The sequence below is a fragment of the Barbatula barbatula genome (genome assembly GCF_947034865.1).
Source record: "Barbatula barbatula genome assembly, chromosome: 3".
NCBI lineage: Eukaryota > Metazoa > Chordata > Actinopteri > Cypriniformes > Nemacheilidae > Barbatula > Barbatula barbatula.
Genome location: NC_136764.1, coordinates 18,094,722 through 18,120,872, shown reverse-complemented (window position 1 = coordinate 18,120,872; position 26,151 = coordinate 18,094,722). Strand labels below are relative to the sequence as shown.

Here is a 26,151-nt window from a genome sequence, read left to right as displayed (position 1 = left end):
TAATGCGGTCAGGGGGATCTTTCTGCCTCCACCTAAGCTTTGCCCACAGAAACGTGTCACAATTTTTACTAAAAGTAAGGCTGTCTATAAGTCACGAAAATGAACAGCTAGTGTCTTACCGAGTGCACGCTCATGTCAGAACGCGCTACACATAATCAACACGTCTTTTTAATCTGCAAAGGATATCCACGTAATTTTGAATATTGGGCAGATATTTAATGTATAAGCCAATATCGGCCAATAATATTGTGCATCCCTAGTTTGTAATTGTTTGTCTGATGTGTCCTGGCCCTTTAATCTACGTTGAGCACATCTGAGGTCTGATTGTAATGGATTGGCAGTACCTGCTGTGGGTTCTGTTACCTTACCCTGCACAATCTGTTTATAATAACCACAACTGAGGCATCTGTATTAATGGCTTGCGTCATTTTGTGACTCAGAAGTCTACAGGTGCTTAACAAAAGAAAGTTTTTTTCTCATTAACATGTGCTTCCCATATTGAGGTGCTTTTTTAAAGATGCATTAATCACAGTCTGCCTTCTTCCTTCCACAGCCAACCTCAAACCAGCAGTGCATTTGTGTTTAAGCCAATGACACCACAAAGCAGAGAAGCCATACAGCAAAAGCTGTCAATTTTAGTTTGAAGCAATTTTTTGTAGATCCAGAGCTGTTAATTGGTTTATTGTGATTAATCGCATCCAGAATAAATGTTTACATATATGTCTGAGTATTGTGCATATTAATTTTGTATTTATAAATGCATACACTTACATGTATATATTTAAGAAAAATATAAACATCAAAAATCAATAAATGTTTATAAATAATTTAAATTGTATATAAATATATGCATGCAAATATTTCCTAAACGCGTGTGTACGTGTTTATAAATACACAATAAATGGTCAGAGTACACAGACATATGTGATATAAACACAAACGTTTCTGGGTGCGATTAATCACGCCACGTTAAAACTTTTCAATCAATCCATGAAAATAAATGTTTAAGGTCTTTCATGATACATATATCATGAGGTTGTTGGCATGATCGTGAATCTGATTTCTCAATACTTCTCTTAATTTTACCTTGGCTAGTTTAGTCACATGAAATCACTGATTTACTTTTGTATGTTGGGTATTTATCTGTTGGCGTTGGCACTTTTCCGCAGAATGCCAGCTGACGTTGGACAGCCCGAAAAGTGAAGCTCGAACATGCACTAGCAGCAGCAGACTAGCTGCCTTGAAAAAACAGAACGACATTGAATTGAAGGTGAAGCAGGGGGCTGAGAACATGATCCAGATGTATTCAAACAGCTCCACAAAGGTAATCTACCATTTGGTTTTATTTAATGACACTTTCCGCTTGAGGCGTTTTCTTTACTGGTGATGTCGAATCCAGGTTTCTGTTGTTTACAAAGCACAGGAGAAAAGGCTGACTGTGAGAGGAACCGTGTTGGCCTGCAACCCACAGATGTGCAGTTTTTAAAACCATTACAAGAAATAGTTAGCACAAAAGTTACTTTGTCATTATTTAGTTAACCTCACGTTGCTCCTTATCGACAAGATTATGGTGGGATATACAAAGTGAATATTTAAAGTATGTTCTGTTTTTGTACAAGAAAAGTGAGTGAGTGTCAAGCAGCTAAAGCACAAAAAAACAATAAATAGAAAAGAAGTCCATTTTAGATGTCTTCTGAAGCAACAAGATTTAATGGGGGGAAAATTTTAAACATCTCTTATAAGCTACCCGTGTGTCACAAATCCCCAGAAAATTAACTATAAACAATGTGTGTTTCAGCAAAAAAATATTAAAATGTTATTCCAGAGGCAAAACAAAATTTCCCCATGTTTTACTCGAGGCATCCTGACTGAATTGACATTCTTCTTGAAGAATAATGCAGTCGGCGTTATAGTAACACGCATGGGATACACTTAGCAAGTGCAAACATGTAACCGTAATTCATGTGGTGTTTCTGATAATATGTTCAAAGCAGTTTTACAAAATACTCTGACGTTTTCATCAATCAAATGTGCAACTACTACGAAGTGATATGTAAAAACGAATTATGTTGTCAGGTCAGATTTTATTTTTATAGTGCTTTATTTGTATTGTATCAAAGCAGCTGTACCCAAAAAAGAAAAAACTTATGTTAGCCAAACATAGAATAAATTGATATAACCTTAAAAAGTAGTTGTATAACTTACACTGCAAAAATTTCCCCAACATCTCGTGAGTCCTGGGCAAAAAGTCTCATGATATATCCAGAACGTGATGCATGATGGGATACAATTAGCCCTGAATTCTGCTAGGAAGCGGATTGTTGTGGGTTTAGAGTGCATTAAGGGTACTGCACTCACTTTGGTTTTTTTAAGACATTGGACAGACTTGCACTCTTCCTTCCTGTCCCCCGCAATTGGGGGTGAATGGACACGGCTTTTTTTTCTCCGGCAATCAACGCAGACGTGTAGTAAATCAGCATTTTTGTGTTTTGTTCCAATAGGATGCTGTCTCCTCTGCGCCAATGTTACTCCACTGTCATTTACTGGGTCAAATTCCTCTGGGTCACGTGCAGCCAAGGAATAACGGAAGCTAGACATTAACGTTAATAGTGCTCTCAATATTGATATTTCTCTCAAACAAACCTTTCAATTCGCTGTTAAGATGGAGCCGTGTCAAGACATTCACTTTTTGGAGATTCAAAAAATTTAGGATACGTGTTATTATAACTCTGACTGCGTTATTCTTCAAGAAGAAAGACTTATTCAGTCAGGATGTTTTGAGGTTGAGTAAAACATGTGGAAAATTAGTTTTACCTTTGAAATACCGCTTTAAGTTTAAAGACAAAGTAGAGCTAATGACAAAATGTTCATTTTGGTAATTCAGGTGAACTGTCCCTTTAAGACGCACAATACTTTGACTTGCCTTGTTTTAATCCTTAGATCTGAATCTGCATTAGGAGTGCAGTAGTTTTTTACTCATAAGTTAAACTGCACACAATTCCGTTCATTAGAGCTTCCTCAAATTGAATGACCTCAATGTCAGGATGCAGTTCTGTAACGTTCATGATACGTTTGGCCAGTGGATTGACCCTGACTGCTGCTCACAGACACTCTTATCATGACAGGAGCCTGGGACAGTCCTGTGGGAAAGCATTTAAGCATTTGCTGATGTCAACCAGGAAATGACTTGTAAACACATGCTTTTCCTTCTCGCACACCTCAGTCTCTAGAATTTGGCGAGAATTTGTTTATCCTCTGGCTGGCTTGCACAAAAGTGCTTCCAAGTCCACCATAAAAAATATATTACCAAGGGTCTGGTGAATGTCTAAAGACTCGTGGAAAAAAGATTATACTGTAACAATAAAACATTTCCAGTCAGCAGGAATGATCAAATCTTGATTTCTGTTGAAATCCTGTTTTTGTGTGTTTGTTTGCATGCCTTTTTTGGCTAACACTTTTGTGACACTGATGATATTCGTTGACACTGTTGTTGTCATTGCTTCACAGGACAGAAAACTTCTTGCAACGGCACAGCAGATGCTTCAAGACAGCAAAACTAAGATCGAGTTTATCCGAATGCAGATCCTGAAAGCCAGCCAAACCAGCGAGCTCAGCTTTGACAGCAAGGATGTTATTGGTAACACGATTACAATATTAATATACACTACATGGGCAACAGTATGCAGACAGCCCTTCACATACCAATAAAAGGTATAGTTCACCCCAAAATGAAAATTCTGTAATTTAACCTCAAGTTGTTCCAAATTTCTTTGTTCTGATAAACACAGAGAAAGATATTTGGAAGAATGCTTGTAACCAAATAGTTCTTGGCCACCATTGACTACTATAAAATTGCTTTATAAATTTATTTCTGTTAAACACAAAAGAAGATATTTTGAAGAATGTAGGAAAGCAAACAGTTCTGGGGCACTTTTGACTAGCATTGTAATTTTGTTTACTATGGTAGTCAATGGTATGTTTTTTACTATGGTAGTCAAGCAAAGAAATTTATACAGATTTGGAACAACTTGAGATAAATAAATGATGATTTTTAATTTTGGGTGAACTTTCCAGAGTTTAAGATGACTAAAATCAAGCATACAGTCACAGTGAGCCATACATTTGTGTTCGTGTCTTTCCTTGTTCAGAAATATATAGCAGTGAGCTTTATTGATACTGTTATCTTGATTACATTATATTTGCAATGTTAAGGTCACATTAATTGAAACATACAATATCTGTAGTGTATACTTATGTCTCTGATGGTGGTTATACAGCCAAGCCCATTATCAGTCCGCTGGACCTGCGGGTGGAGGAGCTGTGCCATCACACACGGATAGAATATGCTGTTGCGGAGGGGGCCAAAAATGTAATGAAGCTGCTGGGGTCCGGCAAACTGGCTGAGAAGAGAGCTCACTCTGAGGTATCTTCATGATTATTATCATGTTAATAATGTTTTGCTTCTGTAGAACACCGTTTTTTTAGAATTCATATTGAATATTTCTCTGTGTAATTCAGGCTCAAGCCAGATTCAATGAATCCAGTCAGAAGTTGGATCTGTTGAAGTACTCCCTGGAGCAAAGACTCAATGAGCTTCCTAAGAACCACCCTAAGAGCAGTCTGATCATGGAGGAGTTATCCCTCATGTCGTCTCCCGCCCTCAGTCCCCGCCAGAGTTTTATATCCACTCGGAACCAGCATAGCACTGTGAATAACCAGTATAGCACCAAGCCAGCTGCACTCACAGGTGACCAACACAAATTCAGATTCCCTTCAATGGTACTTCAAGATGTACTCTGTAAAGTTTGTTTATGTTGCACCAACCCATAGCAAAGTAGATTTGAATGTACATGAATATCAGATTTATTTATCTTAGTCAATGTGTCCGATAGCAAAAATGACTAATGTCACCTTTAAGTGTTAAATAGAGTTTTAAATGCCGTAAAAATACACAATCTAATCATGCGTTACTTGTATTGACGAAATAGGCAAGCTAGAGGTTCGACTCATGGGTTGTCAGGACCTGTTAGAAAATGTTCCCGGGCGGTCCAAAGCAACGTCGGTGCCACTGCCAGGCTGGAGCCCCAGTGAAACACGCTCATCGTTCATGAGCCGTGGCAACCGCAGCAGAGGAACTAGTGTTCGAAATCTCTCCAAGAACGACGACTTGTCCAGTTGAGTGACTCTACAGACTTTTCGGAATTGCAAAGCGTTATGGGAAATGAAGAGTTTAATTGTTTTTATCTCCAGATGAGATAAGTGCTGTTCTGAAGCTTGACAACACAGTCGTTGGGCAGACCACTTGGAAACCTGTCAGTAACCAGTCGTGGGATCAGAAGTTCACATTAGAGCTTGACAGGGTAAACTATGGGCTTTCTCACTGTAAATGAAGTTTATTGCATTCATAGCAGTGCTGTTTAGTGTTGTTGTAAATATTTGTGTGTACTGTAGTCACGGGAGCTGGAGATCTCGGTGTATTGGAGAGATTGGCGGTCTCTTTGTGCAGTGAAGTTTTTAAGACTGGAGGACTTCCTGGACAACCAGCGCCATGGAATGTGCCTTTACCTTGAGCCACAAGGGACTCTGTTTGCAGAGGTAACTTTACAATGTTGTCTCTCACCGATCAATACTTCCCCAACAAAAAGGCCTCTCATTGCCAGCCTAAAGAACTGAGGGAAAATCACACAGGAATCTTTACGATCTCTGGCCCTTTGAACCCTCCGCCAGTTTTTACCGTCCTTGCTGTTTCAGAGAAACTGAGCCTTATTGTGATTTCATTCGTTTGTTAGCTTGATCTAAAAGCCGTTTCTGAATTACAGGTGACCTTTTTCAATCCTGTCATTGAGCGGAGGACCAAACTCCAGAGACAGAAGAAGATTTTTTCAAAGCAACAAGGTGAAGCATTTCGCTTATGACTTCTGAAACCAGTTTGTGTGGTTGAAAATCTGCCAATACAAAACTATTAGTCAAGTCAAGTCAGCTTTATTTATATAGCGCTTTTTTCATTGTTACAAAGCTGCTGTACAAGAAAACATTGACTATAAGTAAAACATAAAAGGTTAGGGAAGTCAAAACACAGTTCAAATATCAGACACACAATAAATTCCTATATGCAGAGTTAATTAAATAAGACTATCAAATTCTAGCAGCCCCCCCGGCCAGGCAAACAGTGCAAAACAGTATGCAAACGGTGGCGAGGAACCCAAAACTCCATTGGAGGAGAAAAAAAACCTCAGAGGGAGACCAGGCCTAACCAGGGGATTCCAGTTCCCCTCTGGCAAAAACTGCTGCCTCTGCACAAGCTCGACAGTGCTTGCACAACAAGGCAAAATAATTTGATAGTTAGATTTAAAATTATCATTAATAATCTAATAGCGACTGAAGTTTTGTAGAGTCACCACGTCCTTCGTCCAGCATTTGTCAGGTCTGGGAATGGACTGCGTCCTGCCCGCTCCGGTAACCTTGGACTGCGTCCTGCCCGCTCTAGTAACCTTGGAACAATGAGACAAGACTGGCTGAGAGTAGAGTACTGTTCTGCACTCTTTGATGCAACAAATGCATCAGTTGTTATTGGAAGTGTCCCTGGTTCCGGTTGATCTAACTAGTGCAGCCTAGATCTTTGAAATATATATATTATGATAGTGTAGTGTATGCAAGATTAAAAAGATGCGTCTTTAGTCTAGATTTAAACTGACAGAGTGTGTCTGCCTCCCGGACAGTGCAGGGAAGACTGTTCCAAAGTTTAGGCGCTAGATAGGAAAAGGATCTTCCGCCTGCACTTGATTTTGAAATTCTAGGTATTACCAACTGACCCGACACCTGAGAGCGTAGTGCACGTGATGGACTATAATACGTTAGAAGTTCTCAAGTAGTGAGGAGCTAAACCATGCAAGGCTTTATAGGTAATAAGCAAGATTTTAAAGTTTATGCGATGCTTTACAGGTAACCAGTGCAAGGTTGACAGAACCGGGCTAATATGCTCATACTTTTTTGTACGCGTAAGAACTCGAGCTGCCGCATTTTGGACCAGTTTGAGTTTTTGTAATAGGCCTGCAGGGCAACCACCTAATAGTGCATTACAGTAATCTAGTCTTGATGTCATAAAGACTGGTATAAGCTTCTCTGCATCTGATGGTGACAGCATATGACGTAAGTTAGATATATTTTAAAGATGGAAAAACGCAATTTTACAGGTGTTGGCCTAATATCTTGGATTTTATTTGTGAAATAGTTCATAAAATCATCACTGCTATGCTGGTATACAAAATCAGAAGTCGCTGACGATTTATTTTTGGTTAATTTAGCCACTGTATCAAATAAAAACCTAGGGTTATGTTGGTTTTCTTCTATTAGTGATGAAAGGTAGGCAGATCTAGACGTTTTTAGGGCTTTCCTGTATTTTTTAATACTATCCTTCCAGGCAGTACGAAATACCTCTAATTTAGTCTTTTTAAAGTTGCGCTCCATTTTTCGTGCCGCTTTCTTTAGAGCCTGAGTGAGTTCATTATTCCACGGTGTCGGTCTGTCATTTTTAATCTTCTTTAAGCGCAGAGGAGCAACTATGTCTAGCGTTTCCGAGAAGGTGGCATTAATATTTTCAATGGTAAAGTCAAGATCGTCAACGTTATTACTAATGCTAGAGATTTGAGACAATTCAGGCAAATTATCAAGAAACGCATCTTTTGTAGTTGAAGTTATTGTTCTACAATATTTGTAACTTGGAGTTTGATTTGCCACCATTGGGTAGTGAAGCAAGCATGATACCAGATAATGATCCGAAATGTCTTCGCTCTGCTGAAGGATATTTACGTCGCCCACGTTTATACCGTAAGACAATATTAAATCTAAAGTATGATTACGAAGGTGAGTAGGTCCCGACACATGTTGACTAACGCCCATGGAGTTAAGAGTGTCTTTAAAAGCCATTCCTAAAGCATCTGTATCATTATCTACATGAATGTTAAAGTCACCAACAACAAGGACTCTGTCTGCAGCCAGTACTAGTTCTGATAAGAACCCACCAAATTCTTTAATAAAATCTGTGTGGTGCCCTGGAGGCCTATATACAATAGCCAGAATAAATTTAAAAGATGTTTTGTCCTTAGTATTAGGTATTGATGCATCAAGTACCATGACTTCAAAAGAATTTAGCATTATTTTATGTTTGCTAATCCGGGGGACAGACACAGTCTCTATTTTATGATGTTTGGGAGAAAGTATTATCGCATGTTGTGTATTTAGTGTGTTCTGCAACGTGATACGGCAAGCAGACCGTTGGTTAAGCCATTCAGTCTGCTCCCTGACCTGGGCCCCAGTGAGTCAAGTTTTAGCATTAAGACTATGTGCCATATTTCTAGACAGAAGAAAAGCTCCAGCCCAGGAGGAGTGGAGACCATCTCTTTTCAACAGGTCAGGTCTGCCCTCAAAACTCTTCCAGTTATTTATAAAAACAATATCATTTTGCAGGCACCACTTAGACAACCAGCCATTTAGATATGATAATCTGCTATGTATCTCATCACCACGATAAGCGGGGAGGGGGCCAGAGAATATTACAGTGTCTGACATCGTGCTTGCGAGCTCACACACCTCTTTAATATTATCTTTTGTGATCTCCGATTGACGGAGTCGAACATCATTTGTGCCGACGTGAATAACAATCTTACTGAATTTACGATTAGCCTTAGCCAGGCGCTATGGCTCCCGGTAAACATTTGACTATGGTGGCTGGTGCCTCTATGTTAACGTTCCGAACAATAGAATCACCGATAACTAGGGCAATTTCAGCAGGTTTCTCAGTCGGTGCGTCACTGAGCGGGGCAAACCTGTTCGAGACTGTAGTCGGAACGGTTGAGTGATGTTTTGACCTGCGACTACACAGTCTCACAGTCACAAAGTTTCCCAGCTGCGGGGGTTGTTCAACCGGAACCGAACTGTGCGCGCTAATATTGCTCGCATCCAAAGTGTTTTCTAAGCTCCTTACATTCTTACTATCCTCAGATAAAGATTGGATGCGAGACTCTAATTCTGAGATCCTCTCTGTCAGCCTAGCTATTAGACCTGTGCTAAATAATACGGGTGTAACCAAGGTTGTAACTTTGGTTTGAGAAGTGGGGGGGGACACAAAATGGGGATTCTTTTTTTATTTGAATCCCATTTCCTGCATTTACATGGATTTTGTATCACCATAGTGCCTAACCTTATGAAATGATGGATTTTCTGCTTGAAGTAAGCATTGAGGGCAGCAAGTGAATTCACTATCATAAACTCAAAACAACAATGTTTTGCATTGTTTTTGATAGTTGAAATTGATTAAACCGTGAAACCACAGAGTGTGTTTATTGTGTAGCAAAAGTTGATGTTTATTAAGGGGGAAAAAAGATCATTGTTAAATCATTCTACATATTTATTTAATACTGGTTGTACAATTTGATAAGGTATCCTTTTATGCTGGCAGGATAATCTGACAGGTTATTTACGCTGTAAATTCATTTTATGTGTTTATTTTAAGAATGTAGGACTTTCTGACAGGGTGTTTTGCATTGTAAAATCATCCTTCCTGTTTATTTTGTCGATGTGGTTTATATTATATTAAGTTTTGCCCTGCTGTAGGAAAATCTGACAGGGTAGGACAATTTGACAGAACACAGATGACTTTCTAAAACACTTCACAAGGTTTAACACACCTAAACAACGACCAGGGAAGCCCACATTTCTTCAAGCCTTGTCAACACTTCCTGCTGTTCAAAGAACAAGTCCGATTGATAAAACAGCTCCCGGGTGGAAATTACGCCCCTGGTTTTACAATGCACAATGCAAGTTTACTGTGTATATCTAATATATAATTTTGGAAATAACTTATTCAAAACAATAATAATTTATCCAAAAGGATCCAATCCAACTTTATTTGATTGAGCGCTTTACACAGCCAAAGCTGACCAAAGTGCTGTACAGAAATTAAGACATCATATTAAAGGATAATAAAATAACAAATGTCATATTTTAACATTGTTAACATTTGACAACATACAAGGTTTTAACTAATTTCAACATTTCAATTAATTAAATTAGAAAGTTAACACCTAAGAGAAGCCTTCTTAATGCAGAAAATTCAATATATAAATATGTATTTGTTAAAACATTATATGCCGATGCTGGTCATGTGTTGCCAGCTTAACCAATAGGTTTAAACATGAAATTTTGCAATACAATCACCATGGCTCTTCGATACATATTTTTTTGTATCATGATGTCATATCCCAATATTGTTTAAACCCTTATAAATACATTTTTCTTGACCTTTTTTCATGATTTTTATGAATTTTAAATGTAGAAGCCTGTTTCTACTATATTCCAGTTTCTATAGCTGTTGTATAGACCGTTTCATCTTAACAACATAAACAAACAACGCTGGGTATTGGCACTTGTGTGACCCCAATTTAACTTCCGATGATCATTCACAAACTTTCTTTGTTTCTCCAATATTTTGAATTTAGACTCCAATACCAAGATCAACCGCTAGATGTCAATATACCATACATTTCTGTAAAAGCTACCCAACTACAGGACCCATTCAACAAATTGTAAAATGACTAATTAAAAAAACTAATTTATAAAATTAACATTCAACAAAATTAAACAAATTGTTTATTTAATACAATTATAATACAGTAAAGTAGTAATACAAATTCATGTTAACATAAATTAAATTATACACAAATCGGATGTTAACTGGGGGTCAGGCGCGTGTTTGTCTGATGAAACGATCTTTATTCTTTTTATTTTTTTTGACTCCCCTCCTCCACATTCATGCTTGTGACATTGCAGTGTAGTTTAAGTAGAGGGTCTCTTTGGACTGGGAAATGGCCTTTTGAGTTATGAAAGTAACATGATTACGTAGTTCTTGAAACATAGTTTTTCAAAACTAGATTACATTTTTTATAATACTGCTCCTAAAAGCAGATGTTAAGTTTTAAAATGGCTATTAAAGTGGATGACTTCAACATACATTTCTTTATAGGCAAGCCAATTATAGATGCATTACTTTCTATCATAGGCAGACTGCTTGCAGTAGAGTAAAACTGATTTATTTTCACCTAATTAACATACCCGGGCTTTAGGCCCAGATCTGCACCTGCAACAGGTTTTTTTGTGAAACACCATTTGGTTCAAGTTACAGTATTTATGTGACCCTGATCTGTAGGTGATGTGATTTTTAGGGGTGTGTTGAATGTGTTTCCTCTTCCCTCTTGGTTTGATCTGATGGTCGCTCTCGTGTCTATAGGGGGAACATTTCTGCGGGCTCCTCAGATGAGCATTGGAACCTGGGGCCGGCTAGTGAGGAGGGCCATCCCCTCTCCAAATAACTCATTTAGTCCTCAAGTAGCAGAGTTGGCGGCTGAGACTGGACACTTCAGTTATCCAGGAACCCCTGCTTTGAGGAGGTACGAGCGGACACCAAGAAGATAATTTGAAAAATGTATTTGTTTGTGTCCATACAATGAAAGTCAATGGGGACCCAATTTCTCCCTTTGTGTTCTGCGAAAGAAGAAACCCATACAGGTTTGAAATGATGTGAGGGTGAATTAATGATGACGTGGTTTATAAACATGTAGTGTAACATGCCTACTGTAAATAAGCACACTTGCTAGTTAATGTTTTTCCACTGAGGGGCTTAATTTAGCTATTATATCCCCTTTGTAGTGACCCAATAGTGACAAAACTGGATTTTGGCACAGACGCTACACCAAAGCATTACTCCCCTGCTAGTATTAGAGAAGCACTGCCCGAGGACAAGATCCCTGGCAAAGACAGAGAACAGGTAACATCTGATACTATCATGTGCTTACTGTACAGGCATCTGTATTTGGTTCCATCTGTTTCTGTGTAAAGACTCGGATAGTTAAAGTTAAAAATACTCTAAAGATATAGATCTGAATCATAAATACATTTCTTTGAATTGAAAGAAACAGGAAATTGTGGTTGTCCAGCTATCCCTCGGGTTATATAAATACCTGATCTCATTTTGTCCTTTTTTTTCACTTCAGGATACCTTGACTACGTTTGGCTATAGAAATGACAGGAACAGCATCATTGTCCAGTCTAACCTTGAAAAAGTTGTTGAGCCTGAGACCCAGCCACTCATATCTGTTCAAAACAATACAGACATGAGGTGAAAAGGTTTTTTTTTGTACAGACAAATACACGCTCAAGTTCACGTAGACTTATTGAGTGGTTTCTTTTCTGTAGGGACGATGAAGAGGAAGAAGAACAATTTCATTTCAGTCTGAAAGACTTTAAATGTGTTGCAGTGTTAGGCCGGGGACATTTTGGAAAGGTAAGAATCTTTTTGACGTTTATTATTTTTAAGTGCACAAGCTTATATTTGGAACGTCTTGGCATAGCATCCACAATACCTCTCACATTTTCTGTTAGCTATTGTCTTTATCATTTGCCTTTTCTCTCAGGTATTACTTGCAGAATACAGTATCACAGGTGAAATGTTTGCCATCAAAGCCCTTAAAAAGGGAGATATTGTGGCTCGTGATGAGGTTGAAAGGTAAAATCTTTCTCTCTGTTTTGAGTGATTGTTTGAGAGCAAGTTATAACAATTACAACGGTCTATCGTTATTTTCCCAGCTTGATGTGTGAGAAGAGGATATTTGAAACCGTGAACAGCGTGCGTCACCCGTTCTTGGTCAATCTTTTCGCATGTTTCCAAACCAAGGAGCATGTGTGTTTTGTAATGGAGTATGCAGCAGGAGGAGATCTCATGATGCACATTCACGCAGATGTGTTTTCAGAGCCACGGGCCACGTAAGTGACGCACACATCAAGACTGCATGAGCAAAGCGCTTGCCTGATATTTCCTCCCACAAATGTGTATTCGAGTCTTGAGTTTACATTTTCATCTTTTTGTAACATCTGTATTTGTTTGATCATTGCAGGTTTTATGCAGCGTGTGTTGTTTTGGGATTACAGTTTTTACATGAGCACAAGATTGTATACAGGTATAAACATTTAATTTGACATATCCCTGCAGTCCTTCTGAAACTATGTATCTTTGGCATATTTCGTGATTTTTATTGTTTGCCATAAGTCTTTATTGTTAGTCACACTTTATGTTTGTCACTGGGTTTGGCAAATATCTAAGCAATAAAAAGAATAAAATGTAGTCTATTGGTCTAATTCACAAACACAAAAATCCTTTTTGCAGGGATCTAAAGTTGGATAACTTGCTGCTTGACACAGAGGGATTTGTCAAGATTGCTGATTTTGGTCTTTGCAAAGAAGGTAGGTCGGGTTTTTGTTTAGCTGTCTCTGAATACTGCAATATAAACAGTTAAAATGTTTATTGTTTCTGCTTGTGTGTTAGGAATGGGTTACCAGGACAGAACAAGCACTTTCTGTGGCACTCCAGAGTTTTTGGCTCCAGAGGTTTTAACTGAAACGTCGTACACACGTGCGGTGGACTGGTGGGGGCTTGGCGTGCTCATCTTTGAGATGCTTGTCGGAGAGGTCAGGGCTCATCCATATCTACTTATTTTTTTCTTCTCTCCTCATAAGTATCATGTAACTTTCACATTAGCGGTTTTATTGCAAGCTTTGATGTGACCAAGTATATTTCCAGTATAACTGAGTGGATTTATGTCTCCACAGTCTCCATTTCCCGGTGATGATGAGGAAGAGGTGTTTGACAGTATTGTGAATGATGAGGTTCGCTACCCAAGATTCCTCTCAACAGAGGCCATTTCCGTTATGAGAAGGGTCGGTCGCAGTATACGTTTTACCTTTTACTAATCCCCAAAATGTTGAATACTACACTGTATGTAGGTTCATTTTGTAGCAACATCCATCTTCTTTTCTTCACGTTTGCCCGTAGCTGTTAAGGAGGAATCCAGAGCGACGGCTTGGAGCTGGTGAACGTGATGCAGAAGACGTGAAGAAACATCTTTTCTTCCGAGTAAGGAAGGACCTTCTTCTTTAGCGTTCTCAAGATTGTATCTCTCCTAATATTAATTCTACCTTGTTTTTCCTCCAGAATATGGACTGGGAGGGACTTTTAGCAAAGAAAGTGAAGCCACCGTTCGTACCTACAATTCAAAGTTCCAGTGATGTTAGTAACTTTGACGATGAATTTACCTCAGAGGCTCCAGTGCTGACGCCTCCCAGAGAGCCACGGCACTTAAACCAACAGGAGCAGGACTTGTTTGCAGACTTTGACTATATTGCAGACTGGTGTTAGCAACACCCCTTCACTCTTCACACAGACAGATGCAAAAAAAATGTGAATTAGACCACTTTATCCACTCGCAAATGTCATACCCTGTTGTGTTCTCAAACTTAGTTTAGGATCCCATTTGCATTTTAACTCGATGAAGAGACTTTTATTTAAAAAAACGATTATGTATTTCTACCGGCTTGTTTACGTTTGGGCTAATTTATCAGAAAATATTAAGCATCAGCACTGATAATGACAAAACCTCAACGTCAAGAGGTTTTCAACTATGCTGGACTGTCTTTCTGTACAGAGCTTATTGAATAACATTCTTCATCTGCTCTCAAACGCCCCCTAGTGATCTGGATGTCACATCACATTGGTCTTAGAATTCCTGGTGTGCTTCTAGCAGGACCATTGATTTTTATGCTTTTGTATTTTAAGTATTTACATTGTGACTTCTTAAAACTAGTCTTTCAGATGTTGTTGTTAATAATTTGTGAAGTATTTTAAAGCCATAGACCGATGAAAGGTACACATCATCAAATATCTGTACTTCATCAAATTGAATGTAAAATCCACCATCATTACCAAAACAGATATAACCTCTAGATAGTTTTATGCAAATTTTTCTATTCCGCACCTGTTGTATAGTATAATCCCATATGACTCTTTATGGTCAAGCTGCAGTGAAAACTACAATATTTAAATAGTTGTATGATATTGCACAGTGATATAAAAGAAGCATGTTTTGGTTACGAGACTTAGAAGGGCCAGAAATTACATTTACTTTATATTTCACTGTAATTTACAAACTTGTATGACTCCTTGCTGCAGAACACGAAGATATTTTGGTTTCATTGACTTTCATTGTATGGACACAAAACCACTGACATTTCTCGAAATATCTTCTTTTGTGAGGTGTCATATACAAGTTGTGAACGACGTGTGATTAAAACGCCTGCCCACACGAACACAGATATAAAAAAATAGACTTTTCTATGCAGATTGGCCTATGCAGTCCTGCCCCAAGTGAAGATTTTCAGAAATTTCTGTTTAAAAGAATTGCATTGAAATCGGAATTGCTTCAGGACCAGTGTTTACATCTTGCAAAGTTGTCTGTTAATATAGTCCTGTACGTGTGTGGAACTGTCCCTATAAGCTTTTTGTGACAGGCAATCATGTTACCTCATTAGTTTATTAAGGGATAGTTGTGGCTTATAACCAGTGGAAATGAGGCTAAACCGACTGGAATCCTTGCAAATCTTAAAATGAAATACTAACAGCTAGACATTCTAACCAGCCTAGATGCTTATTCCGAGCAGAATAATGTAATAAGCCATCCAAATGGAGGGGTGGATACTACTTAACATATGGTATGTAGATAACACTACATAGATGTTATCAAGCTGATGGCACTAATTATTGTCTAAATTATCTGTGTTTTATACCCGTTACTTATATAAGCATGATGAAAGATGACTTTCGATGGTACACAACCTTAAACTTCTAAGTGACAATGGTGTAAATAACCGGTTTTGCTGAAACTGTTCAACATGAATGCAAAAAAATAAAGTTTTATGTAAGTAACAGTTGTTAGTTTTTGCATATTTTATAGACCTGGTTGTGTTGTAAATTATTTATTGTCACTTCAAAAGATTGTAATGTTTATAATAACTGAGCTGCGAGTACAGGAACAGAAACTCAAGGAGAAACCTCTGCTTTATGCCATATACCCTCACAAAATTAATAGGGGAAATAATAAAACCATTCATTGAGCAATTCTCTTCTAGCTTTTTCAAAGCTCAAGGTATTTTTAAATGTTTTTGGGATGTTCAAGATGCTTTTCTGAAAAGCATTTATTTAAATTACTAAATATAAGGCAAAAACCTAACAAAATAATCATTTTCTACAAAAGAAAATGTTTACAGTATGAAATATGCCTAGATGCAACTACCAATCAAATTCTCACTTAGACATATGTACAGTTTATATACACAAATGAAAGTACAGCCTGCAGTCTGTCTTGAACCTTGGAATGTGTCTCAGTACTCTGTGAAATCACTGCCGCGTCTTTTCAAAAGGCTCGTCTCTTCACAGGGAAGAGAGTAAACCATAAACATTTTAAAGAGAGAAGGCAAAAATTGTAGAAGTACAAAGAGAAGTGAGCACACAGACATTCACAGCTGAGGCAATTTATCCACCGGTGTGTCGAATTTGAAGTCGGGAGGAAAGAGATCGGCAGCACGGGGGTAGATGAGTCTGTATGACTGACGAATGGTTACATCTGCCACTCCGGCGATGTCCCCAATTTCTGCAAGAAAGAACATTCATTTTCCAAAAGTAATTTTTATACCTTTACAATTTTAAAATGCTTGAAAATTAATAAATGGGTGAGGTTTGCCAAACATTGTGTTTGAATGTTTCACAATGGATACATTTTAAATGTACGATTAATCGCATCCAGAATAAAAGTTTGTGTTTACATGATACACGTCTGTGTTCTGTGCATATTAATTTTGTATTTATATACACATACATATGAAAATATGAAAGTTATTAAATGTTTATATACAACTTTAATTATTGGTAAATATAAATAAATAGAATACTTCCTATATATATATATATACACACACACACATGTATATTTACAAATAATTAAAGTTATAAATGAACATTTGATATTCTGGATGCGATTAATAGCAAATAATTGTTTGTAAGCCTTTAAATATATACATAGTTATTGATACTGTTTCCCAGACCTCATATAATAACTCATACATGCCACCACTTGCTTACCCTTCTGTGTCTTCTTCTCAGCTGATGCTTGAGATGCCATATAGATAGCTGCGGCTGCCACAGAGATGGGACTGCGCCCCGGAACCAAGTCTAGTTCCACTGCCTTCCTGGCGATGTAGGTGGCTGCCATCTGCACCTGTTTGGGCAAACCCAAGTTGGAGCAGAAACGTGACATGAAGTCTCCGGTTGTAATGAGGTCCACACTTGTCTCTAGAGCTTTCAGGATCAGCTTGAAACAACGACCAATCTCTTTCTTGGAGATCCGAGAGACAGCGCAGATTTCTGGAGTGAAAGAAAATATTTAAATTATTTAAAAAGACATACATCAAGACATGTTACACCGCATCCTAACCAAACGTGATGCGATGAGATTCCTGCGATAAGCAATTTGTTTGTCCATACCAAACGCGAAAAAGGGGCACGACGTGACAAACAATCACATAACACAGCCAATCAGAACAGTTTTTCCTCTGTCCACGCACCCTCTCACGCTGCAGCTGGAGAATGCACATGCAGAGAGATTAATCCTGTTCTTTTGAATTCAGTGATGCCTCACCGGACGCTATGCTAGAACTTCAGAATCTAAAAGTATGTTATCAAATGTATATAGCCTGTCATCATCCATGTTTGGCAATTAATATTTATGAGGTGCAAAACTAAGAACCAAATAGATTGTTGTGTGGACGGAGCTTTCAGCCGCAACATGGAAGACATAGAAAACGGCCGTTGCTTGTCAAGCAGCCCTGTCGCAGCTGGTTAGGACAAAACCTCTGACTAACATGGAAAAGATACCTTTTATCGCATGACACGTCATCGCGTTTGGTTAGGACATGGTGTTAGAATGTCCATTGTAGAGTATTCACTAGTGACAAGATTTTGAAGTTCTAAAGGTAGATGCAAATAGAGGTTAGTGCGTCAGTCACCACAACGTTAGATCTTTGCATTTTTACCTTTAAATGTTCTAGGGACACCCTCCTGTCTGCATGCTATGTAGAGGCAAGCTGATGCTATTGCATCATTACTTCTGCCCTTCAGACTCTTCTGTTCGTATACTTGTTTAAACAAGTTGTTCGTTCGGTCCTAACGGATACAAAGATCATATTTTCAACAGGTGCACATCACCAGAGAGGATGGGTTTTAATAATGAGAAAGATGTGGGACACTCACTATGATGTTTCTGGGAAGGTTGATCCTGTCAGCCATGGTTGTGATTTCCTTAAACGCATTCAGCATGGCTCGATCAGAGCTGCTCATGGTTCTACGATTCTGGTATTTGGAGTTTCCAAACTCATCAAAACTCGCTGCACCTGTTCCCTGAAAATTAATATGGAGAACATTAAAAAAACACTGGTTTGGTCAAATTAGCGTGAATTTGGTAAAGCTCATTACCTTGCTGATCATGGTGGTCAGGTCTCCTCCGTTGAGGAGAGGGTTCTGAGCATCACCAACACGAGAAGGGTCTTTAGTTGCCTTCTCATTGGAGAATGTTCTCCACTCTGACCCTACATCAATTACACGGTCACCTGAGAATGAAAAGAAATAGATTTGTTTGCCAGCAATGAAAAACTTTGCCATGTTCCATTTTGAGAATTAGTCTTAAGAACAGGTGGAAGTTCAGAGGGCATCATACCTACTACAAGGCCACACTCAGGACAGATCATGTCTCCTGCCCTGTAGTCCTCCACCAGCAGTGCATCAGGGTGATTTGGGCATTGCACCTTAGGAAGAGAGGAATCGCTACTGTAACAGAAAAACAATTTCACAGGTAATATGCATAAACTTTTGATTCTACTGTCATGGGTAAACAACTATTGTTTGTTTGCGAATTAGGGTCTATCAGACTAACTTTGGCATCCATCAAAGCATAAGGTGTAATTCTGTTAATATTCCATTCAGAGGAATTATTTTGAAGTATTTTCGACGTTAGACCCGTGTGTTTTCACAGACGAAAATGTATGGGTGAATTTTAATTGTACAGTATGAGAGTGCCAATGTTTATAAAAAAATGAAATTCTGTCAATAAAGTTTTTGTTAATATTAACAAAATGATGGGCACACAGGTGTTTAAAAGCACAGATCTGCCCACAACATAGTGGATAAATAGTGGATTTTAGCCATTCAAGAGTTCACACCTTTGTAAATTGACAACAACACAAAATTACATAATGTAGATTAAATGGAAGGGTTTCATAACTTGCAAAAGTCATGTAGTGACAGACACTAACTCTGTTGTTTAAAACTCTTGAATTCAACCAACTACGAGATAAAAGTGTTTATCAAGCACCTCATCCGCACATGTTTCTAAACATCCGAACCGAGACATGTTTGTCTATTAGAAAAATAAACAAACCAAGGTAAAAACTTTAAAGTGCCCATTTTGTTTTTGAGCTACGTGCTGCTAGCGTTGTTAGCTGTGATGCCTGACACCACCGAAACCAAACATCTCTCTGTAACCGTACCTTACAACCAATATGAAACATTAACTAAGACTGTGTTTAATGCGCTCCCCTAAAAACAAATCTGACTCTCATTTCAAAACATGAAAATCACGACTGGCCGCTAGCAGAAAATGACACAATGTCGGTGTTATCAACAACAGTTGCCAGTCTTACAAACGTTTCGGCGGCAACAAACTTCACTAACTGCTTTGAGAAGTACACATAGGATAAATGCCGAGTGCCTGAATGTCATATGTATACGAATTAATATCACACATGCGCGCACAAGTAATTATAAAGCAGCAGAAAAAAACTAACCGGCTCGTCGACGCCATACTGTATTTCGACTGTTGTCTACGGCAGTGCCTTTACTAGAGACAATAGACGCGCTCTACCCCTATTTATAGGTTTCTAGGTCACGTGTGCAGTTCAGAGACGGAAAGCCGCAAGATCCAAACTTCCTTCAAAACGACAATTGTGTGCGCACGATAAATTCGTGCTAAACACCAGCCACGAAAAGGCTGCATTTATTTTTATCAAATTACTTTAGATGAACATATTTATATTTATTGTGTCAATTAGCTGAAATATTTCAGTTTAGCCGAAATATTAGCTTCCCTGTGGCTCGGTGGATAGACCATGGCGACTACAACGCCAAGGTCATGGGTTCGATCCAGGGGATTGCACATAGTCAGAAACTAACGTATAGTATAATGCAATGTAAGTTGCTTTGGATAAAAGCGTCTGCCAGATGGATAAATGTAAATGTTATTGTGTTATCATATAAAAAATAAGCATAGTCCACCCATTGGAAAAATAGAATGTTGTTTAAAAATGAAAATAAATGTTATTTAATAACAACAAATTAAACAAAATACGGGGCATTGATATATATATATATATATATATATATATATATATATATATATCAGTACTGTTTCCATGTCATAGTCAGTCAGAACTGAGTAAGTTCCCTCCAGTAGGCCAAAGGATCTACTTCTGTATTTACTCATTTTGTTAGCTAGACTAATGCATTACAATAACTGGACTGAAACACTGGTATTTTTAGGCTGAAGTATTTTACTGAATGTAATCAAAATGGGAAATAAATGTGACTTCATATTAAACTATTAATCATTTTTTAAATCTTTTTAATTGCGTTGTACATTGACGGGGCTTTTCAATATCTAAGGTTCTTCTTGAGAATGCACAATACTTAAATGTGTGATTCATTAATAACTTATTAGTCATTAATCGTTCTTAATGATTCAGCTGTATGTGTCATACAAAGCCGAGCTGCTTAAGTGCTCTAACAACAAGGGTTGGACCCTCTTTTAAGCACGCAGTATTTCCGATGGGATCATTGTTACCTTTTAATTATGTTTCATGTACTTGCAAACTGGTTTTATAAAACAGTATGCCTTTGTGATAAAAGGTTTACAAAGAGGTGTGGAGATGTAGTGATCATTGTTGGTTGAAGTGTGCTTCAGTAGCACATTACAAAATAGTTATATTTTATAATTAGATTAAAGAATAAAGCCTAGTATAAGATAAACAATACTCCAACAAAGTTTGAAAGGAACAAGACATGTCAAAAGTGGAGAAGATAAGAATTATGTTAATGACATCAAGGGAAGAGCAAAAAAATGAACTGAAACCTCAAGAAACCATCTTGGGTAGTCTTACTCATCAAGACATTTCCTCAAATCACCATGTGCCAGCCAAACAATGCCCTTCTTTCAAATGCTCTATGCATCTGGGTCCTAGTTTCCTAGTGGGCACCCAGTGTGTATTTTTTTCAGCAAGAATTTGTCATAATTAATATAACTAGATAATACTTAACAGACTCCACCTACAATTAGATGTCATTTATGTACAAGGCGCGTCTTAAGTGCGTTTTAGTGACAGCTAGTTCATCTTTAATCTTTGGATACACGCGGTGTTCACAAGCGCTGCTGTTATATCGTCCAATGAAATACGCAGTTGACGAGCGGAACAACTCCGTCACTGACGGTATAACGACAAGCCGGAGCAGGTCAGACAAAGCGTCGCATATTCTCGCCGAGCACAAACTTTTTTGGACAGTGGCGGGTACAGTTTATTGACGGACACTTATGGGGTTTCAATAAAGTAACTCTGCTGAAAAGGGTCGTTTATGCATTTGACCATGTTTTCTCCTCGAGGATACGTTTTTTGATAAATCCACTTTCTAAAGCGGTATGACAGTCAACATAAGGACAGCCCGCACTCATCCATCCGAGTGAAAAAGCAGAAGCAGTAAGTATCCTGTTTAACTATGGTCTGTTTGACTTATTTCGCGCTTGTAATTTCCGTCATTTCCTTAAAATATATTCCCAGGGGCTAGTGCAGTGTGGGTTATGCGAGGTCAGTTTTTTTGTTTTGATAAGTACCTCGTATGTGCATATCCTAGAATATTTCTGTAATGAGCGAAGCTGTATTTATTTCAAACTTTATTAGTTTGAATCTCCATTTTAACACAGACTGACGAAACAAATTTACAAATTTCTTAAACACTAGAAATGGTTAACGCGGATCATTCTAATGATTAACAGCTGTCTTGTGTGTTTTCCTACTTTTTCTCACGCACCGGTGGTGGAAACGTAGCATGCTGTTAAAAACGAAACGATTTGAATGAACGCATAATGTATCACATGCCTCACGAACATGCGAGAGTTCTCATCGAAGCGCGATATAAATCTTGACATGCTCTCGCGATGGGTCCGTCCTTTCATGTTGTAACTTGTTGAAACCACAGTAACGCCCAGTCTGTGATGTGTCATGCAAATGTGTACGTTTTGTGTATGCTTGGTGGAAACTAAATAAACAAAAAAAAAATTATTTCCTTCAAATGACCTTCGGCTAAACACTTTATGCGTTGATATTGGAATTTGCATTTCTAAATATGTGATGCATGAGATAATGGATGAGTTTTGTTCAAACATGCACTGACTGCTCTCTTTTTTTATTGTAGAGATGTTCAGTCTCACCGAAGTTGCCTCCCTTAATGATATCCAACCAACCTACCGTATTCTGAAACCATGGTGGGATGTATTCATGGATTATATTGGGATAGTAATGATGATGGTTGCCATCTTTTCTGGGACTACGCAACTAACCAAAGACCAAGTGGTGTGTCTACCCATTCTGGAGGAAAGGGGGAGATCGCAGAGCACAGGTCCTGCCATGACGCCAACTCCTGAGACCTCCACTACAGTTGTCGGCACGTCACTCTCAACAACCAAAGATCTTCCTGACAGTGTTGCGCATGAAATCCAAAGCACCCAACCTACTCTCTTAAAGGCGGCGAGTGAATCTACCGAACTCCAACCCAGAGGACGTAAAACAAACCTTGATTATCAGCAGTATATTTTTGTCAACCAAATGTGCTACCATGTTGCCTTACCGTGGTATTCCAAATATTTTCCTTACCTGGCACTCATACACACGATAGTGCTGATGGTGAGCAGCAATTTTTGGTTCAAGTACCCCAAGACCAGCTCTAAGATCGAACACTTCGTTTCCATTTTGGGCCGGTGTTTTGAATCACCATGGACAACGAAAGCGTTGTCTGAAACGGCTTGTGAGGATTCCGAGGAAAACAAGCAGAGGTTCACAGGTGGTTCGGTTTACCACAAAAACGTGTCCTCAGATGGGAGAGAGGACAGCAGTCAGTCTACTCCTTTGATCGAAACTCCTACCGTGCAGTTTCCCACAGAAAGGCTCATGGCGGAAGCCCCCAGCCTGACCATCTTGGACAAAAAAGATGGAGAACAGGCCAAGGCTCTTTTTGAGAAAGTGAGAAAATTTCGAGCTCACATAGAAGATAGTGACTTCATCTATAAACTCTATGTGGCTCAAACAATGATAAAAGCAGTTAAGGTTGTATTGATCTTGAGCTATACATCAACCTTTGCGTCAAAGATCGAATTCCGCCATGTTTGTGAACCTAAAATCGAAGAGTTGACTGGTTATGATCAATTCTTCTGCACACACAACATGGCATTCATGTTGAAAAAACTCCTCATTACTTTCATGGCTATGATATCTCTCTATGGACTGGTGTGTTTGTACACGCTGTACTGGCTCTTCAGGAGGCCTCTTAAAGAGTATTCATTTGAGAAATTCAGAGAGGAGAGTACCTTTAGTGATATTCCGGATGTAAAAAATGATTTTGCATTTCTTCTCCATATGGTAGACCAATATGATCAACTGTACTCTAAACGTTTCGGCGTATTTCTCTCGGAGGTGAGTGAGAACAAACTACGAGAAATTAGCCTAAACCACGAGTGGACGTATGAAAAATTGCGTCAGCACGTGACGTGTAATGCTCAAGATAAACCAGAGCTTCACCTCTTCATGCTGTCAGGCATTCCTAACTGTGTATTTGACCTCACTGACCTAGACGTCCTCAAGTTAGAGCTCATTCCCGACGTCAGGATTACTGCCAAAGTTTCTCAAATGACCAATCTACAGGAACTGCATCTGTATCACTGCCCTGCTAAAGTCGAACAGACCGCTTTCAATTTCCTCCGTGACCATCTGCGATGTCTTCACGTCAAGTTTACAGACGTTGGAGAAATTCCGTCGTGGATTTATCTGTTGAGGAACCTCAGGGAAATGAACTTATTTGGTAACTTAAACTCTGAACACAACAAGATGATTGGCTTGGAATCGCTAAGAGATCTGAGGAACCTCAAGACACTGTATCTCAAAAGCAACCTCAACAAAATACCCTCAAATCTTACAGATCTGTCACCACATCTCATCAAACTGGTCATACAGAATGATGGAACCAAGTTATTAGTACTAAACAGTCTCAAAAAGATGACAAGCCTGGTGGATCTGGAACTGCATAACTGTGAGTTGGAGAGGCTCCCTCACGCCATCTTCAGCTTGACTAACTTGCAAGAACTGGATTTGAAAACGAACAACATCCGGACCATCGAAGAGGTCATTAGCTTTCAGCACTTGAGGAGATTGTCCTGCCTGAAGTTGTGGCACAACAAGATCATTGCTATCCCACCTTCTATAGGCCTTGTAAAGAGTCTGGAGTCGCTGATTATGTGTCACAATAAATTGGAGAACCTTCCTCCATCTCTGTTTCATCTTCCCAAACTGAGGCACATAGACCTCAGCCACAATTCAATCTTAAGTATACCAGCTGAGGTAGGACACCTTCAGAACCTTCAACATTTTGCCATCACAGGAAACAAGGTTGAGATCCTTCCCACTCAACTTTTTAAATGTACCAAACTGAAAGTTTTAAGTGTGGGCAACAACAGCATCGCGTCCGTCCCCGAATCGATCGGGCAGTTAGAACAGCTGACACAGCTTGAGTTGAAAGGAAATTGTTTGGACTCCCTTCCAGTCCAGCTTGGCCAGTGCCGCCTTCTTCGCAGGAATCTTCTCTTTGTGGAGGATCATCTTTTTGACACACTACCTCTTGAGGTAAAGGAAAGTATCAGTACAGACTGATTGTGACATTAACAAATGGGCCTCATTGGCAGGATGCAAAAACACTTGTGTGGCAAAATATAACAGGAACATTGCATAAAACAGGTTTGTGCTTGCTTAAGATTGTCTAATACAGACTAAAGTAAGTTACAGAAGGAAGGTATATTCCGTTTGCTTGATTATTGCTTCCTGTTCCTCCAAAGTGTTTTTATGCACATTTATATTATCACATTTAATATGCAGTATTCTTTTCGTTCTTTTAAGTCTGATTATTTTATTACTTCTGAAATCGTATTTAAAAATGTCTTATCTCTTTGTTTAGTGTAGTAGACTTCCAAACTGCTTTATTTGAAAGAACATGGGACCGTTATATCCCACTTGTTATTGTAAGACACGCGCGTACATGATGCACATCAACTGAGTTTTATTAACTGAGTGACAATGTTCAAAATGTTGAATGTAAATAATACATATTGTTACAATATTGTATTATGTATTTGTTTGACTCTTTTCTGTCAATTTAGCAGCGCCCTTCTCAACATTTTATACAATTATAAAGACATGATCTGACACGAGGAGAGGCATGGTAAATGTTTAACTTTGCTATTTTGCAATATGGCATCACACTGTTGAGTGTGAAGATATGTTTTTCTTTTGTTGAGTCTTTGCTCTTTCCAATTGTACTTTGCTGATAAGAGACATATCAAGAAACGAGGCCTGGCAGAAGGGAGGATGAACACCCTGCACTTATTTTGATTAGAACCCCAGTGATATTTTTGGCTGCCTGGGCTTTACTAGCCCTGTATCTTAGATGATGTCACGTGCATGTCATAAAAACAGCCTTTAAAAGTCTGCTGTAATTATTAATGCCTTCATATTTTTTAAATGCTGTGTGAACTACGTGCTTATGTTACCGTGTTTTAAGAAGTAACAGATTAGATTACCCTTCAGTTTGACTGATATACAATACAAAAAACAACATTAAAACAATCAAATTGAAATGTAAGGCAGTTGCTGTCAACTGGTGGGTCACAAAACAAAAAAGAATGGGTCGCACTAGCAGGTCTGATTTGCTTGCCTCACAGATGTCCAAATAATAATATGGAACTATATAATCCTAAAAGGCCAAGATTTCATATTTATTTTAATTTTTAATATTTTAATTAGCTTGTTGTCCAGCTTATGCATTTCATAATAAAAAATACATTTGTATGTTCG

The 26,151-nt window shown here is 38.5% G+C and overlaps 3 protein-coding genes across 5 annotated transcripts in view; 2 read left to right on the top strand and 1 right to left on the bottom strand.

The window, feature by feature from the left end:
• The window catches only part of pkn2a (protein kinase N2a), a 20,424-nt gene extending 4,618 nt beyond the window's left edge, over positions 1–15,806 (top strand). For both annotated transcript variants that reach the window (XM_079453233.1, XM_079453234.1), the window contains exons 3-22: positions 1,170–1,324; positions 3,508–3,637; positions 4,278–4,423; positions 4,519–4,747; positions 4,989–5,174; positions 5,251–5,360; positions 5,452–5,595; positions 5,820–5,895; positions 11,285–11,444; positions 11,704–11,821; positions 12,048–12,172; positions 12,250–12,337; positions 12,468–12,559; positions 12,640–12,816; positions 12,948–13,010; positions 13,217–13,293; positions 13,376–13,518; positions 13,660–13,767; positions 13,883–13,963; positions 14,042–15,806. In XM_079453233.1, the coding sequence (XP_079309359.1) occupies positions 1,170–1,324; positions 3,508–3,637; positions 4,278–4,423; positions 4,519–4,747; positions 4,989–5,174; positions 5,251–5,360; positions 5,452–5,595; positions 5,820–5,895; positions 11,285–11,444; positions 11,704–11,821; positions 12,048–12,172; positions 12,250–12,337; positions 12,468–12,559; positions 12,640–12,816; positions 12,948–13,010; positions 13,217–13,293; positions 13,376–13,518; positions 13,660–13,767; positions 13,883–13,963; positions 14,042–14,245 (2,612 nt within the window). In that variant the 3' untranslated portion in view covers positions 14,246–15,806. The remainder of the gene's footprint in view (positions 1–1,169; positions 1,325–3,507; positions 3,638–4,277; positions 4,424–4,518; positions 4,748–4,988; positions 5,175–5,250; positions 5,361–5,451; positions 5,596–5,819; positions 5,896–11,284; positions 11,445–11,703; positions 11,822–12,047; positions 12,173–12,249; positions 12,338–12,467; positions 12,560–12,639; positions 12,817–12,947; positions 13,011–13,216; positions 13,294–13,375; positions 13,519–13,659; positions 13,768–13,882; positions 13,964–14,041) is intronic.
• Positions 15,666–21,448, bottom strand: gtf2b (general transcription factor IIB). Of its 2 annotated transcripts, none has more exons than XM_079453237.1 (7): positions 21,145–21,448; positions 18,651–18,760; positions 18,410–18,543; positions 18,188–18,334; positions 17,971–18,100; positions 17,021–17,302; positions 15,666–16,532 (listed from the first exon to the last, which is right to left on the bottom strand). In XM_079453237.1, the coding sequence occupies exons 2-7, from the start codon at positions 18,679–18,681 to the stop codon at positions 16,399–16,401; spliced, it is 858 nt and encodes a 285-aa protein (XP_079309363.1). In that variant the 5' UTR covers positions 18,682–18,760; positions 21,145–21,448; the 3' UTR covers positions 15,666–16,398. The 2 variants fall into 2 exon arrangements, with proteins under 2 accessions (XP_079309363.1, XP_079309362.1); XM_079453236.1 differs by lacking the exon at positions 21,145–21,448 and adding an exon at positions 19,777–19,897 and having other exon boundaries at positions 15,675–16,532.
• lrrc8da (leucine rich repeat containing 8 VRAC subunit Da) lies at positions 21,354–26,151 on the top strand. The gene is made up of 2 exons (XM_079453235.1): positions 21,354–21,735; positions 22,451–26,151. The coding sequence occupies exon 2, from the start codon at positions 22,453–22,455 to the stop codon at positions 24,952–24,954; it is 2,502 nt and encodes an 833-aa protein (XP_079309361.1). The 5' UTR covers positions 21,354–21,735; positions 22,451–22,452; the 3' UTR covers positions 24,955–26,151.